Source organism: Sinocyclocheilus grahami, unplaced genomic scaffold (assembly GCF_001515645.1).
Source record: "Sinocyclocheilus grahami isolate Dianchi unplaced genomic scaffold, SAMN03320097.WGS_v1.1 scaffold491.1, whole genome shotgun sequence".
NCBI classification, from domain to species: Eukaryota; Metazoa; Chordata; class Actinopteri; order Cypriniformes; family Cyprinidae; genus Sinocyclocheilus; species Sinocyclocheilus grahami.
This window is the reverse complement of record NW_015505670.1, coordinates 810,786-825,398: the sequence shown is the minus strand read 5'-3', so window position 1 is coordinate 825,398 and position 14,613 is coordinate 810,786. Positions and strand designations below refer to the sequence as shown.

The window sequence follows — 14,613 nt, the reverse complement described above, 5'->3', positions numbered from 1 at the left end:
TTGATAGCAATAAGAAATGTTTCTTGACCACCAAATCTTAACTTAATTTATAATGTAATAAATTATAATGGCTATTACAGTATCTTTAAATAAATAAACACATAAAAAGGGATCTCAAGATATGCATTTAAAACCGAACTATTTTAAATTTGACATCTGCTTCAATAACATTTTTGAATTATCTTAATTTGGGAATTTTTGCAGATAACATTGATATGCATTTTATTTTTGATTTGTTTGATTGTTTCATTAGAAGATGTTCTTTTCAATTGAAAGCTCTAATTAATTCACGCATACAGACTCACCCTCAGACTTTACATAGCCATCTTCCAGTATTGATTTTATTATGGTTGTCTCTCTGTCTGTGCTGCAGATAGAAAAGGATCTTTTGCGGACCATGCCCACTAATGCGTGCTTCAGCACCATGTCGAGTGTGGGGGTGCCCAAACTCAGGCGGGTCCTGAGAGGGCTGGCATGGCTGTATCCAGACATCGGCTACTGTCAGGGCACAGGCATGGTGGGAAGCAACCTTCTCACAGACTCTTTGTATCTCTGTTGTCCAACATTTGGGTCATCGGGTGTCAAACTCTGAGGTGTGTGTGTTTGTCTTTGATACAGGTGGTGTCCTGTCTGCTGCTGTTTCTGGAGGAGGAGGATGCTCTGTGGATGATGTGTGCTCTGATAGAGGACCTGCTGCCTCCCTCATACTTTTCCTCCACGCTGTTGGGAGTTCAGACTGACCAGCGTGTGCTCAGACAGCTCATAGTGCAGTATCTGCCTAGTCTAGACCAGCTGCTGCAGGAGCATGACATTGGTGAGATTCAACAGCCTTGAAAATATTTAATGCACGTTACTTTTTTTAATTGGTTTTGCTCCAAAGAGTTATTCTTCCAAAATATGTGCAGAAAATGTAAAAAAGCATTCCAATGTTAATGTTTTCCCTCTCAGAGCTTTCTTTAATCACGCTGCACTGGTTCCTCACTGCCTTTGCCAGTGTGGTGGACATCCGCATCCTGCTGCGAATCTGGGACCTGCTCTTCTACGAGAGTTCAGTGGTGCTCTTCCAAGTTACGCTGGGCATGCTGAAGATCAAGGTTGTTTAACTTTGTAATAAAAAAAATCAAGCTTTCATATGTTAAACAAGTGTTGAGTGTTTGATTTGACACGCAGTCAATAACGATGGTTTCTTCTTGTGTTGTAAAGGAGGAAGAACTGGTATCATCTGAGAACTCAGCATCCATCTTCAACACACTCTCAGATCTGCCCAGTCAACTAGAGGACGGAGCGGCAGTGCTGGGTGAGGCTGTGCGTCTGGCAGGATCTCTGTCTCAGGAAAACCTGGATGCACACAGACACAAGCATCTTGCCTACATCCTGGCAGAGCAGGCCCAGCTCAACTCCGGCAACTCCCATTCCCTCCACACCAACCTCAACAAGGTTGAGAACATGAACAGCATCTTGGATCATCATCTGTGATGCCCACATTTTGACACACATTATTTGCAATATACAAAATGTGAAATCAGGCTCACTCATACTTGTGTGTCATTGTGCAGGTGGTCCGCAGACAAAGCCTGCGTAGAAAATCCACTCTGAGCTCGCTTCTCTGGGGGGAGGACGAGGTGGAGGCGCTAAAGGCCAAAAACATTAAACAGACAGAGCTGGTGGCAGAGCTGAGAGAAGCCATCAGTCGGACCGCAGAGCACTTTCACTGCTTGGACCCCCGCAACTGCAGCACTGTAAGAGCCACTCGATCACATGAATCACATTTTAGAATCTGTCAGGAGTAATTCGATTAGAAACAGAACATTTGCACTGAAACAGCAACACTGACTCATGTACCTGATGACTCACTGAGTTGTTTTGTTGAATTGACAAGTCAAGTCACCTTTATTTATGTAGGGCTTTATACAATACAGATTGTGTCAAACAGGAAAATTGTTTGTCAGTAATGCAAGAGGACAGTAACAAACAGATGTGTTTTTTTTATTATAATAATATTTAGTATTAGCAATATTTTTGTTATTATAGGCCATCAATTTTTAGATTTTTGTTAACATTGGTTTGCACATTTCTCGTCTCTCTCTCTCTCTCTCTCTCTCTCTCTCTCTCTCTCTCTCTCTCTCTCTTTTTCTAGGATTTGACTCCAGACTATTCTATGGAGAGCCATCAAAGGGATCACGAGAACTTCCTGGTTGTGTCTCGGAATCGTCGGAGACGAGCTAAAGCCTTGCTGGATTTTGAACGGCATGACGATGATGAACTGGGTTTTCGAAAGAATGACATCATCACAGTGAGCCCCTGCAGTTTCTGTCATCTAAACATGTTAATCGGTGCCTTGGCTTTGTTCCTTCACTGTATTTCTGTGTTTATTCTAAGATCATCTCACAAAAAGATGAGCACTGCTGGGTTGGAGAGCTGAACGGCCTGAGAGGTGAGCTGAGATATGCTTACAATACACATTGAGCTTGTCTTTGATTTTCAGAAATGGTTCCAACTACATTTATAATCTACATACAACTCATTACACCAATCAGTATTTCTCAAAAACCTTTTGTACCGTTAGGCTGGTTTCCTGCAAAATTTGTGGAAGTCTTGGATGAACGAAGTAAAGAGGTAAAAGCTTTGCTTTTTGGAGTTGCGTTGTGTCTTAATTCCTGTTAATAGGGGATAAACGTCTTAACTGTCTCATGCACACGTGTTCTTGTCATTCAGTACTCTCTGGCTGGAGATGACACCGTAACTGAGGCAGTGAATGACTTGGTCAGAGGCACACTGTGTCCTGCTCTCAAGGCCATCTTTCAGCACGGCCTGAAGAAGCCCTCCATACTGGGAGGACCCTGTCACCCGTGGCTCTTCATCGAGGAGGTAGGAGCAGGTCGTGTTTTCTAGATAAAGTAATATACATATAGATACATATACAGTGGAGAGCAAAATTAGAGAACAATCTATAAATACTAGGGTTGTGCCGATAGACAGTCAGAGATATCGATGATAGCAAATGTCTTTGTCGATAGTCAAGACAATATTAGGCTCATTCGCCTATAAATGTATTAAATTATTATCATCATTAGGCGGCCTATTATTATCAAATTGCCCCGCTACTTCACTTCAGCACCGCATTTCACACTCGTGCAAATGAGGATTAGAGCCTGTAGCCGGTGACAGGCACAGATGTACATTGTCTACTGATATAAGGCATTTCATTGCATTTTAACAAGTAATATGATTGGCCTATATATGTGCAATATTTTAACCGAGCCCTCACTAACTGAGTTTAACGCCACAGTAATGTTAGAACGTATCTCATCCTTGTTTCTGTGGCGGCGCATTGGGCTCGTCATGGGGCGCTCGGTCCTGAGCGCTGTATGACTGATGTATCCGTTCAATTGAACTTTACTCCAAATATATAAACTTACCTGTTTTAAATACTTTTATATTTAATGTGTTCGTCTATGTCCAATATTTAGTGTTAAACTGTTTGTCTTTAAAATAAATCTACTTTTGATTTTCACCATTGACTGCAGACCTTTTAGACTGATAACATCTGTGCTCTGATGCGGCAAACTTGTCACAGGACGTGCGGTCCTAATAGCGATGTATGACTGTTGTATCCGAATATATATATGAAATAGCTGTTTTAAATATTTTTATTAGTTTATCAATAGCCTATGTTTGAAAGTATATTATTTTGATTATTGGTGCTGTCATAGGCTCTCTGTCACGTGCCCGCGTGGCTTAAAACACCTCTGATAAGTACTCTCTCTTGCCCCCACCCACCCACGCACTCAAGATAATATCGTGTATCGGCAAACTCACAGGCTGGCGATATGACGACTTGAAAAATTACCTTATCGCCCAACGCTAATAAATACTTAATAAATAAGGCATTTAAAAAAATAAAACTTTATTTTGTTGAAAACACAGTGATCAAATTTACATAACAGTAACCACTGTAGCACGAAAGATGATTACAACTAAAATGTTGGGAGGTTACAGCTGTCAGAAATTAGTAGGAAGTGTAGAGGCACTTGCTTTGAATGATTTCAGCACATCTGTGGCCGCAGGACATCACTAGTTTCTCTCACTGCTCTTGAGTGATCTTGGTCCACTCTTCTTCATAGTTAAGTAACTGTAGTGTGTTTCTTAGCCATAACATTATAGCCAAGAATTTTCCAGAGATTTTCAGTCGGGTTTAGATCAGGACTCTGGGCCGGCCATTTCATTGTTTCAGTGTTATTAGCTTTAAGGAACTGCTTTACCTGTTTTGCGTTGTTACGGGGACATTGTCTTGCATGAAAATTGCTGGCTGATTAGGAGATGCTTGCAGGGAAGGTACCGCATGTTGCTGAAGAAAGTTCTGATAAATATTTGCATTCACACTGCCATGTAGCTGCATAAGAGGCCCAACTCCTGCTGCATAAAACATCCCCCAAACCATGACACTTCCTCCTTCACTTTTCACTGACTTCTTTATGCACTTGGGGTTCAGTCTTTCCCCTGTTTGATGCCAAACAAAATGTTTCCCATCAGACCCAAATAAATAATAAACTTGCTCTCATCACTAAAGTGAACTTTGGACCAGTTCTCCTCTCTCCACACAACATGCTCCTCCGCAAAGGTGAGCCTAGCCTTTTGATTATTTCTGTTAATGAGAGGCTTGATCACTGAAGAGTGCACATTCAGTCTGTCTTCTCTTAAACGTGCCAAGACAGATCCTAACCTATTCAGCGCTGAACTGGCGAGCAATTCCAGCTGCGGTGTTGAACCGATTCCCCACTGAGAGTCTCAGCATTATCCTGTCCTCTAGTGCATTTGTCTTACGTGGACGACAAAGCCTTTTTGGAGGACTTGAATGAATTGGTGTCATTGTAAAGCTACAATATTCTAGAAATCACAGATTTAGAATGACCAACTTCTCTTGCAGTGGCTGCAAGGGTCATTCCTTTGGCCTTCATCTGGACCGCCTCCTTTTGCTGGGTTTCAGTCACCTTAAGGAGTGCTGCCAGTTAAATAGGGTTTGTCATATAATTAAGGAAATTAGCACCATGTGCCAGATTAACACCAATAACTTGGAGGTATCTGTAAGTTTTCTCTAATTTTTTAAATATCTAATTTAAGTTTTTTATACTGTGCTTCAGAATACAATTAACTTATGAAATTTGCTTTAAGAAACTGCCCTTCTACTCCTTTTAGGATAACTTCAAATAGGACTAAGCAGTGACCTTGACATTTAGGAAATTGTAGGTTGTTCTCTGATTTTGATCTCCACTGTATTTCAAGTGAGTGAAAGAGTTGTGGTTGTGTGTGTGTTGATCACAGGCAGCCAGCAGAGAAGTGGAGAGAGACTTCAACTCAGTCTACTCCAGACTGGTGCTCTGCAAGACCTACAGGTGAGACATGTAGTTACATAAGATCCAACCTTCTCTAAATCTTCATAATGTAGCTTTGCTGATGTGACAGCCACGTCGTCTTTTTAGATTAGATGAAGATGGGAAGGTGCTCACACCTGAAGAGCTTCTTTACAGGGTGAGTTTTACAAAAAATATTTTATCAGCGATTAGAGCGGTTGAGCACTGGTTTTACGTTTGTACATTGAGCGCTCTCTGTCTGTCTGTCTTAGGCAGTGCAGTCTGTCAACATGAGCCACGACGCTGCACACGTACAGATGGACGTCAAGTTCCGCTCGCTTATATGTGTGGGCTTAAAGTAAGTCATCCTGCTGTTATACCATCTTTTTATGTTTTCTCTTCCCACAGTGCATGTGTGTGGCATATACTCTCTTTATCTGCATGTATGTCAGTGAGCAGGTGCTGCACCTCTGGCTGGAGGTATTGTGTTCCAGTATGAGTGCCGTGGAGAAATGGTACCATCCCTGGTCTTTCCTACGTAGTCCTGGCTGGGTTCAGATAAAGTGTGAACTCCGGTAAGACTAAGCCTCTGGGCTGAAATTGAGCTCATACATCATTCAGAAAGAAGTGTAAACTGAAACATAATTGTACAATTTAAATGAGAAATGTTCAAATTTGTTTGTTTTTATTTAATTTTCAAAATTAATTCTGTTGTAAAATAAAAAAAAAATTATTATTATTTAAAAAAATGTAAAGTCATATGTTCTGATAAGCCATAGTAATTCATTTTATTAGCAAATTTAGTTCACAAATTGGTCGAAATTCCTAGTTTATTATTAATAATAAATTAGTTTATTTATTACCAGTGCTCCATTTTAATAATCTGAATAGAAGATAAATTCAAGAATTAAGGGTTCAAGCGCATACTGCTGAAACCCTATTGTAATTGTTAGAATGGTCAAAGATCAGCAATCTCCACCTAAAACTGATCGGGCAGACCAAACCGTAAGTCATAGAGACTTGTATAGAGATTGAATTTTCCCCTTTGGACAGCTATAACAGGGTCATTTAGAAAAGGGGCGGGGCCAAATATACCCAAAAGCCTATAAATCCTAAAGGAAAACTCAAAACTAGGTGAGCACATGTGACACATGGTGCTAAACAAGCATGCAAAGTTTCATGGCGATCGGACCAAAGGTGGCGCTATAACAAACATAAATGTTAATAAATATAGTATTTCTAGGGTAAATTACCTGGAATTGCCAAAAAGGCTCTTTTTAATCATTGAATTAGGTGCTTTCAGGCTTGTTAAATAATACATAGTTTTTTTCCTTGTGCTTAAATGTCTTAAAATGCTTGAACCCCAGTAATCGCTGCTTGCAGCTATATTTTTTAATGTTTTTAAAAGAAGTCTCTTACCAAGGCTGCATTTATTTGATGAAAAATACAATAAAATTGTGAAATATACATATATTAGAATTTATCATAAGCCGTCAAATTTGTGAGCAAATTAAGTCTCAAATGATCTGTAATTTATATTAATTGTAATATAAATTGTTTAAAGCCCATCTGTGTGCTAGAAACGACTGCCATAAATGTTATTTTGGTTGATTTTGAGTGCATTACTGACATGGGTTTGTATGTGCTACTTTCAGAGTTCTCTCAAAGTTTGCCTTCAGTCTCTCCCAAGACTGTGAGCTGCCTACCAAAAAAGAGGTGAGAAATTGGCACTTCCTCCACTCACATTCACTCAACATCTCACATGTCCTTCCACACACAGACACACACAGAGGCTAACATGCATCTGAGTGTTTGTCTGCCATTCCAGAAGTCTCCTGTTCTCAAATCAAAAGTGGTGGATGTCTTGGTACAACATCACCTCTTTAGTTGGGACCTCTAGGTAATGCTGGCAACTAGTTACTAGCCTGCTGCTTGATAATTAGCTGCAGAAGCAGCAAGTGGTGGTAGTAGTAGTGTGTCCTGGTCTTCTGTTCACTGCTGTTTACGTAGTGGCTTCACAGAATGTGAACTAAACCTCTAAAAAACAGTTTAGCAGCTTTTGTGTGGAATGCTAATGAAACCCTTAAGCAAATACTGCTCTCTGTTTAGTTCAGACAGACGCTCGTATGCCAGTGTACTTGGAAAGATAAAGGCCTGCTCACACCAAGTCCTATGCAACTAAATGGCAAAAAGTAATTTTGCACCAGAACTATTTACAAATGAAACTTAATAGTGATTTTTTTAGATTGTTTAATCACTTTAATCACCAGTGCTCCATTTTAATCATCTGAATAAAATAATTAAAAAAAAAAAAAATTTGAAAGAAGTCTCTTAGCAAGGTTGCATTTATTTGATCAAATACAGTAAAACAATACTATTGTGAAATATTAATAACATTAAGTTGTTTTGAGCTTGTAACACTCCAAAGAGAAAGGAAAAATTTTAATCGCATCATATGACCCCTTTAAATATATTTATTCCTGTGATGCAAAGCTGAATTTTCAGCAACATTACTCCAGTCTTAAGTGTCACATGATTCTTCAGAAATAATTATAATATGATCATTTGATGCACAGGAGACATTTATTATTATCATAATCAATGCTGAAAACAGTTGTAGTAATTTTCATGGAAACCATGATACATTTTTTTTTTCAGGATTCTTTGATGAATAGGAAGTTCAAAAGAACATTTATTTCCAAATGTCTTTACTGTTACTTTTGATCAATTTAATGTGTCCTTGCTGAATAAAATTGTTTATTTTAATATGTTGATGCGAACTTATTGGAAGATGCCACTCTCAATTTTATTTATTGGCATCTTAACATTTGAAAAGTCCTTTTAGGATAGAAATTTTGTTTAATTTAAAATCTTGTCATGTATAAGTTCAGACTGTGTGAAAAGATTTTAGGGGTGAGTATTCTGGGTGTCTTGTTCTGACAGAGATAAGTTGCTGTCACCTTCAGTGTGGGAATTGCAAGGAATGATGTGATTATGAATTATGCATGCTCAAAGTCCTCTTTTTAGTCTGGATTTAGACTTGATGCTGATGGGAGGCTTTACTGTTGTCTGTAAGCAGCATTGGGAAGCATCACCTGGTGTTAAGAATTCCTCAGTGACTCCACATTCACCTGAAACATGAGACCATTAGTTCTAATGTTAGCTTGAGGAATCTCCACTCTGACCTTTAGCTGTCACCCGTGACCTTGTCTTGACTCGAGCTTCAAGCACTTGAGTGCAATGTCTAATTAGAGTAAGATAGTCATGAAAATCAGCAAGAATGCTGAGCCACAGCCATTTGTTTTAATTAGTTCAGCCATTCGAGGCAACGGAGCATTGTTTAATCAGTGCAGTGCAGATGTGAAGACACATTACCGAATGGCTCACTTTACCCCACTCTTTTTCCAGGAGAAGGAGCAGAGGCCTCTGAAGGAGGGAGTTCAGGACATGTTGGTGAAACATCACCTCTTCAGCTGGGACATTGATGGCTAAACCATCACACGCTTCCTGTGAGCTGCACACATAGACCAAATCACTCTCCATCTGCAGAAAAACAGGGATCACACGTGAAATTCATGTTCATTTGTTGTACAGCTTCATGTCACATGGCTGTAATGTGAGTGTTTGTGTGTCTTGGCACAATAGTTTCACTTTTTGTGACTTGTAAGAGTCTTGTCTGTACGGAGTCCTTTGCCAAGACTTCACACAGAATCAGACTATGCCTGCAAACACTTCCTCTCCTCCAAAGCTACATAAATGTTGCACCATTTGGGGCACGATTACAGTGGTCATGAATGAATGTAGGATTTGCACCCTTTTGTCCATTTACTCTCAAGTAGTCTTGAGTGCCAGTGATCTGTGGATAAGATGTCGGTCCAGCTGTTATGCTCCTGAAGGATTGATTTGAAAAGCTAATTCAGTGTCTGAATGGTCACGTTTGTGTATATCAGGTATGTACAATTAGAGATTAAACACTAGAAATTTCAAAATCTAAGCAATGTCAAACGCACTTCAGAGGAATTTCCAATTATGATGGTTTCCAATAGCTGAATTGGATCTCTTAATAAATGTACTGTGGTTACCACCTCACATCCGTAACATCCAATTACATCACAGAGAACTGGGTTTGGCTTTTTTTGAGATGTGAAATAGATGAAGGTCCAGTGCTGCATTATAGTTTGCATGTAGTCATAATGGACCACTCTGAATTATAGACTTCTGTCAAGAGTGATGCAGTAGAGCCTTGTGTGTCTTCTCTGAAAAAGCCTGCAGTGGCACAATTAGATGTTACAGTAAATGAAAGTAAAAGGGTCCATTTTATAGTTCTTGTAATTGGTAGACATGGTTGTTTTAAACCAAAAACTAGTCTGTAATGGTTGAGCATGACCAAACTCGCAGGGCTTTAGATCATATCCACAATCATTGGTGTACGTAAACAATAAAAAAAAAAGTCTATATCTGTAAGAATTTGTGTGCTTTTGTCTTTTTTGCGTGACAACTATAAAACAGTCAACAGAGACAGGAAATGTGGACCAACCAGAGGTCTTCAACATGGGATTGTTTGAACTTATTTTGTGAAAAAATTCATTTGTATTGAAGTCACAATGAAACTGAGGTCCCTGCTCCATGTTTAATCTCACAAAGGGGCATTTGTTCTGATAACGGTTGAAGACCCCTGGACTAGATAGCCAAACACTGACCAGCAAAAAGAGAATCACACACTCTGCTGAAATGGTCAACATCAGTTTATTTGTATATTGGTTGTGGAAAATTCACAAAACGCAGAGAATGGTCCAGGTATCATATTGGGTTTAAATGCTAAAGCGCAGTAAACAGTAAAACCATCTGAAAGAATTTACAGCAAGTGTTGTAGAGGCCTGTCGATCACAGCTGGGGAAAACAAAATGTTTAGAACAACTTTTCTTAACAACTGGCACTGGTTTGTAACGTTTCCCAATGAGGAACTATTAAGACACATTTTATAACCTTAAGATCTACATTCTGTTCTTCTACCCTTACTCTCCATTTCACTGACTGGTCTGAAGTATCTTATTTGATCATTTGAGAAAGTTTCCAGTACCTGAGCCAAGTCTGCCAGGCCTGATAACGCTCGTGATTTGCTAAGCTTGACCATGGATTTGGGGAAGTGTAAATAGACTGTAATTCAAGATAATTAGCAATGAGTGCGATTAGATTTTAAAGCGCGTTTAATTGCCAACTCACATTTCACACTAAACTAGCTGCCAGCAAACTCTGCAGTCACAATGTCTAAAGCCCCCACTGAATTCAGGTCATAACACCTACCGAAAGCATCGGGAATCCATCCAGTTCTTATCGTCATAGTCCACAATAACAATGCTAATTCAAATTAAATGCAATTGTGTGACAAGTCTTGTTAATAGTCCCTTAAAAACAGTTAGCTACATAATTTCCAATGGGATTATCCTAAAAATGTGATAAGAATGACATAGAACAAGTACATGATCTCATGTTCAGTCAAGTTTATCCTGAAGTTGACATTTACAGCCAAAACAGAACCACCATGCAGTATGTGTCCTATAGTCGCAGTATCTACGGTATGTACAGTCTACAAACACACGCATGTCTTATAATAAATTAGAATTCACAAAACAATGTGCATGTTGGTTCTGTGAACTCTTAAGCCTCGTCATCAAAGTGGTCTGGTCCATGTGGGCAGGTAAAAGGTGCGAGTAAAACATGGAGGGCGAACTGGACTCTTGAAAGGAGGAGTTTAGCAGCCCCCAACCGCACCAGCGAGGGTCACTGTGGAGTTACTTTGAGGTTTGCCTTTGTGCCGCTGACCTCCTCGTCTTCTGCCTCCAGACTTTGGCTTCAAGAAGAAAGGAGAAAGGAAGTTAGAAGATGATTGTTGACTTCGAAAACTTTACACTTGATCCTGCTAAGGCAACATTTACCACTTTATACTGCAGTAGAATAAAATATATAATAGTAATAAGCAGCTCCACTGAATAATTACACTGTAAGTGCATGTAGTTTACAGGCTTAATATAGTTCACGAAACCTAAAACTAAAGCCATTAACCGAAATTAAATTTTAAAAACTTAGTAGCAGTTCATCAGAATTAATCAATTTGATTCTATGCAACTAGAAACAATACAGAAAGATTTGAATTTTGTTCATTTGAATTCTATATGGTTATTAATTGAAATGTTTCAACTGTTGAGTTGGTATTCATTCAAAATCATACAGATAGCCAGAATTGTACAATATGAAAAAAAAGTATAATTTTGGCTCCAAAAAAAATTTCTGAAAAATTCAAAAATATAAAAAGCCACAAAAAAACAAAAAAAAAAATTCACATATTCATCCATCTGTCATTGTCAGCCAAACAGATCATTGTAACATTGCCCAAGAGAATTAAAACCATCACCCAAAATACTTGCAATCGGTGCCTAAATGCACAGTAACAGGAACACTACAGTGTTCATTATCGTGTGTACTGAGACAACTCCCCAACTAGCAAGAATTAAACAACACCCTCTCAGTCACAAGCCTCACTCATTCCCATGCCACAGTTTCATTTGGGTAAAAGATGCATCATGCACTGTCCTTTCAGGATGTTGAGACTATAAACAGCACTGTGAGGGGGTATTTAGCAGTCTTGGTGGGAATGAGTGTGTCCCTTGCGGTCCCTTGTTTTACCTTGTTCTCTTTGTTTTGAGGGTCTTCCTCCATTTCTGTCTGAAGCAGTGAGAGTGAAACAGCGAAAGCATAACGGAGAGTTTTACGGGAAATAAGGAGGAATGAAATTAAAGCACAGGTGAAGAAAAGCATGATGTAGGTGAAGAAAAGTAAATATTTCATGTGAATCAAAAGGAAAATGAAAGCAGGTGGAGTGAAGGGAAAAAGTGATCGAAAGCTATTAGACTGGACAGATCAGACAAAACACAGCAGGAAGACAAATTGCCTTATAAATCTGAGCAGAACACACCTTACATTTAGTATTCTTTCCCTCATCTGTTGTTATTACCTGCTGTGGTACACTTTGCTGAGCGGCTGGCGATCCTGTGCTAGCACTCTCCTCACTGGACGGGGCCACTCCATCCTCTCTTCTAGCCGGGGCTTTCTTTGTTGACTGCATCTTGATTTGGGGAGGTTTAGAGTTTGACGGCTGATTATTTGTTGACAAGAGCAACTACAAGCCAAAAGAACAAAAGTGATCAACTTCCTTTAAACCGTTTGGTATATTATACACATCACTGCATTCTGTTTTTATTCACAACTTGTACAGTGTCCCAACTTTTTTGGAATCGGGTTTGTATATTAATGATTTATATAGTGCCTTTCCAAAACCCAAGGTCACTTTACAAAATCATTAAAAATAAATAATAGCTAATACATTATGCTATAAATAAAATATAGACAAGAATATTTATTTACAACAATAAACTAAATGCAGAGCACAAGAAAAACAAAGCAAACTCATCTAAAACAACAAGACAAAAACGCAACACCATAACATTCTGAAAAAGTAAAACTCATAACAATATCCTTATAAATAATAAAATTAAGTAAAATAGTTAGTAATTATTATTATGCCAGCTTCTATTTCATAATCCTCATCTGCTAGCCGAAAACTACTGAAACACTCCCATGCATTGGGTTGTGATCTACACCCTCAAAGTCTTATGCCTCATGAAGCTGACCTTCGTGATGGTGCCCACAGCTTTAGTTCTTCCCTCTCTGAACACGAGCCTCTGGTCTATGTGCAGGTACTCTGGGGTTTTAATGAAGCGGAAGTGTACGGTAGCTTTGTCTCCTGTGCGTAAGCAGTCACTGGTCATAGAGAGGATAGTGGCTGTTTGCCTGATGCTACCGCAGTGCACTGTGGGAAGGAAGAGACAAGTGAGAGAAATGATAAGAGATACATCTCATATTTGCATTTAAGAGCGTGCAGGTGCATGTTATCTCACCCATTGCTTGATATCTAGGCGAGATTGTGGTCGGGTGATGTAAAACTAGTATCTCAGCCTCAAACTCCCAGTATGCCTGCGGGTTTAATCGTGGTGACACCATAACCATGCCCTTCCTTATTGAGGAGCGCTTGATCTGAAGGAGAGCGAAATAAGGAATACTGTAATGAACAGCAAGATATATGAGATCCAATTTATGAACAAATGACTCTGAACCAATTTCAAAAAGATTCACAAACAGATTCACTGAAGGATTCACTGAGCGAATCGGATTCAGAGTAAATCGCTTGCAACTGATTCTCTTATGCCGAGTTCACACTGCATGATTTTCAAACTCATCGGATCACCGTTGTTTTCACACTGCGTGACTATCTGGGGTAGCATTCAGTTGCTGCTGTGTTCACACTGCACGATGGATCAGCGACAGGGGGTTTCACATTTCGTGACTTCACAATAGGAAGAATCGCCTATTGTGCGATTCTTCTCGAGCGAGACTGGAATTATTAAAAAAATATATATATATATATAGCCCGCAAATTGTCTGTGAGCTGACTTCCAGCTACAAGGAGAAAAAGAAAAACAGATTATGCAGGAGGGAGATGCAGGGAACAGGGATTGGGTGTTCTGCAAAGAGAGTTGGCGGTAAATCATTTTGCAGTAACTGTAGGCGGCGAGTGAAAAATCGGGCTAAAATCGTGCAGTGTGAACTCCGCATTACTGAACTGATTATTCAATTATGTCCCATTAAAAATTAATCAGGAACTGTTAGCTGTAATTAATAGTACATTTAGCAGTGAGGTCCAATTGTAATTTAAACAGTATTTGCTTCCAAACAGGGAGAAAGATTCCCACAAAACAGTTTTATATATATATATACAGTGGGTACGGAAAGTATTCAGACCCCCTTAAATGTTTCACTCTTTGTTATATTGCAGCCATTTGCTAAAATCATTTAAGTTAATTTTTTTCCTCATTAATGTACACACAGCACCCCATATTGACAGAAAAACACAGAATTGTTGACATTTTTTGCAGATTTATTAAAAAAGAAAAACTGAAATATCACATGGTCCTAAGTATTCAGACCCTTTGCTGTGACACTCATATATTTAACTCAGGTGCTGTCCATTTCTTCTGATCATCCTTGAGATGGTTCTACACCTTCATTTGAGTCCAGCTGTGTTTGATTATACTGATTGGACTTGATTAGGAAAGCCACACACCTGTCTATATAAGACCTTACAGCTCACAGTGCATGTCAGAGAAAATGAGAATCATGAGGTCAAAGGAACCGCCTGAAGAGCTCA

The 14,613-nt window shown here is 39.2% G+C and overlaps 2 protein-coding genes across 6 annotated transcripts in view; one reads left to right on the top strand and one right to left on the bottom strand.

Moving 5' to 3' along the window:
* Positions 1-9,654, top strand: part of LOC107554142 (small G protein signaling modulator 3) — a 30,150-nt gene extending 20,496 nt beyond the window's left edge. For 2 of the 3 annotated variants that reach the window (XM_016236563.1, XM_016236561.1), the window contains exons 7-21: positions 374-517; positions 619-814; positions 949-1,094; positions 1,204-1,437; positions 1,557-1,739; positions 2,138-2,293; positions 2,380-2,434; positions 2,567-2,616; positions 2,716-2,868; positions 5,323-5,393; positions 5,481-5,529; positions 5,624-5,709; positions 5,804-5,926; positions 7,007-7,067; positions 8,760-9,654. In XM_016236563.1, coding sequence (XP_016092049.1) covers positions 374-517; positions 619-814; positions 949-1,094; positions 1,204-1,437; positions 1,557-1,739; positions 2,138-2,293; positions 2,380-2,434; positions 2,567-2,616; positions 2,716-2,868; positions 5,323-5,393; positions 5,481-5,529; positions 5,624-5,709; positions 5,804-5,926; positions 7,007-7,067; positions 8,760-8,843 — 1,791 coding nt within the window. In that variant the 3' untranslated portion in view covers positions 8,844-9,654. The remainder of the gene's footprint in view (positions 1-373; positions 518-618; positions 815-948; positions 1,095-1,203; positions 1,438-1,556; positions 1,740-2,137; positions 2,294-2,379; positions 2,435-2,566; positions 2,617-2,715; positions 2,869-5,322; positions 5,394-5,480; positions 5,530-5,623; positions 5,710-5,803; positions 5,927-7,006; positions 7,068-8,759) is intronic. The other variant, XM_016236562.1, reaches the window with a different exon arrangement.
* Positions 9,655-10,837: 1,183 nt separating this feature from the next.
* Positions 10,838-14,613, bottom strand: part of LOC107554141 (GTP-binding protein 1-like) — an 11,821-nt gene continuing 8,045 nt past the window's right edge. The window contains exons 9-13 of one of the 3 annotated variants that reach the window (XM_016236557.1): positions 13,307-13,442; positions 13,040-13,218; positions 12,364-12,528; positions 12,036-12,074; positions 10,838-11,202 (exon numbers count right to left, since the gene is read on the bottom strand). In XM_016236557.1, coding sequence (XP_016092043.1) covers positions 11,104-11,202; positions 12,036-12,074; positions 12,364-12,528; positions 13,040-13,218; positions 13,307-13,442 — 618 coding nt within the window. In that variant the 3' untranslated portion in view covers positions 10,838-11,103. The remainder of the gene's footprint in view (positions 11,203-12,035; positions 12,075-12,363; positions 12,529-13,039; positions 13,219-13,306; positions 13,443-14,613) is intronic. The other 2 variants (XM_016236560.1, XM_016236558.1) reach the window with 2 other exon arrangements.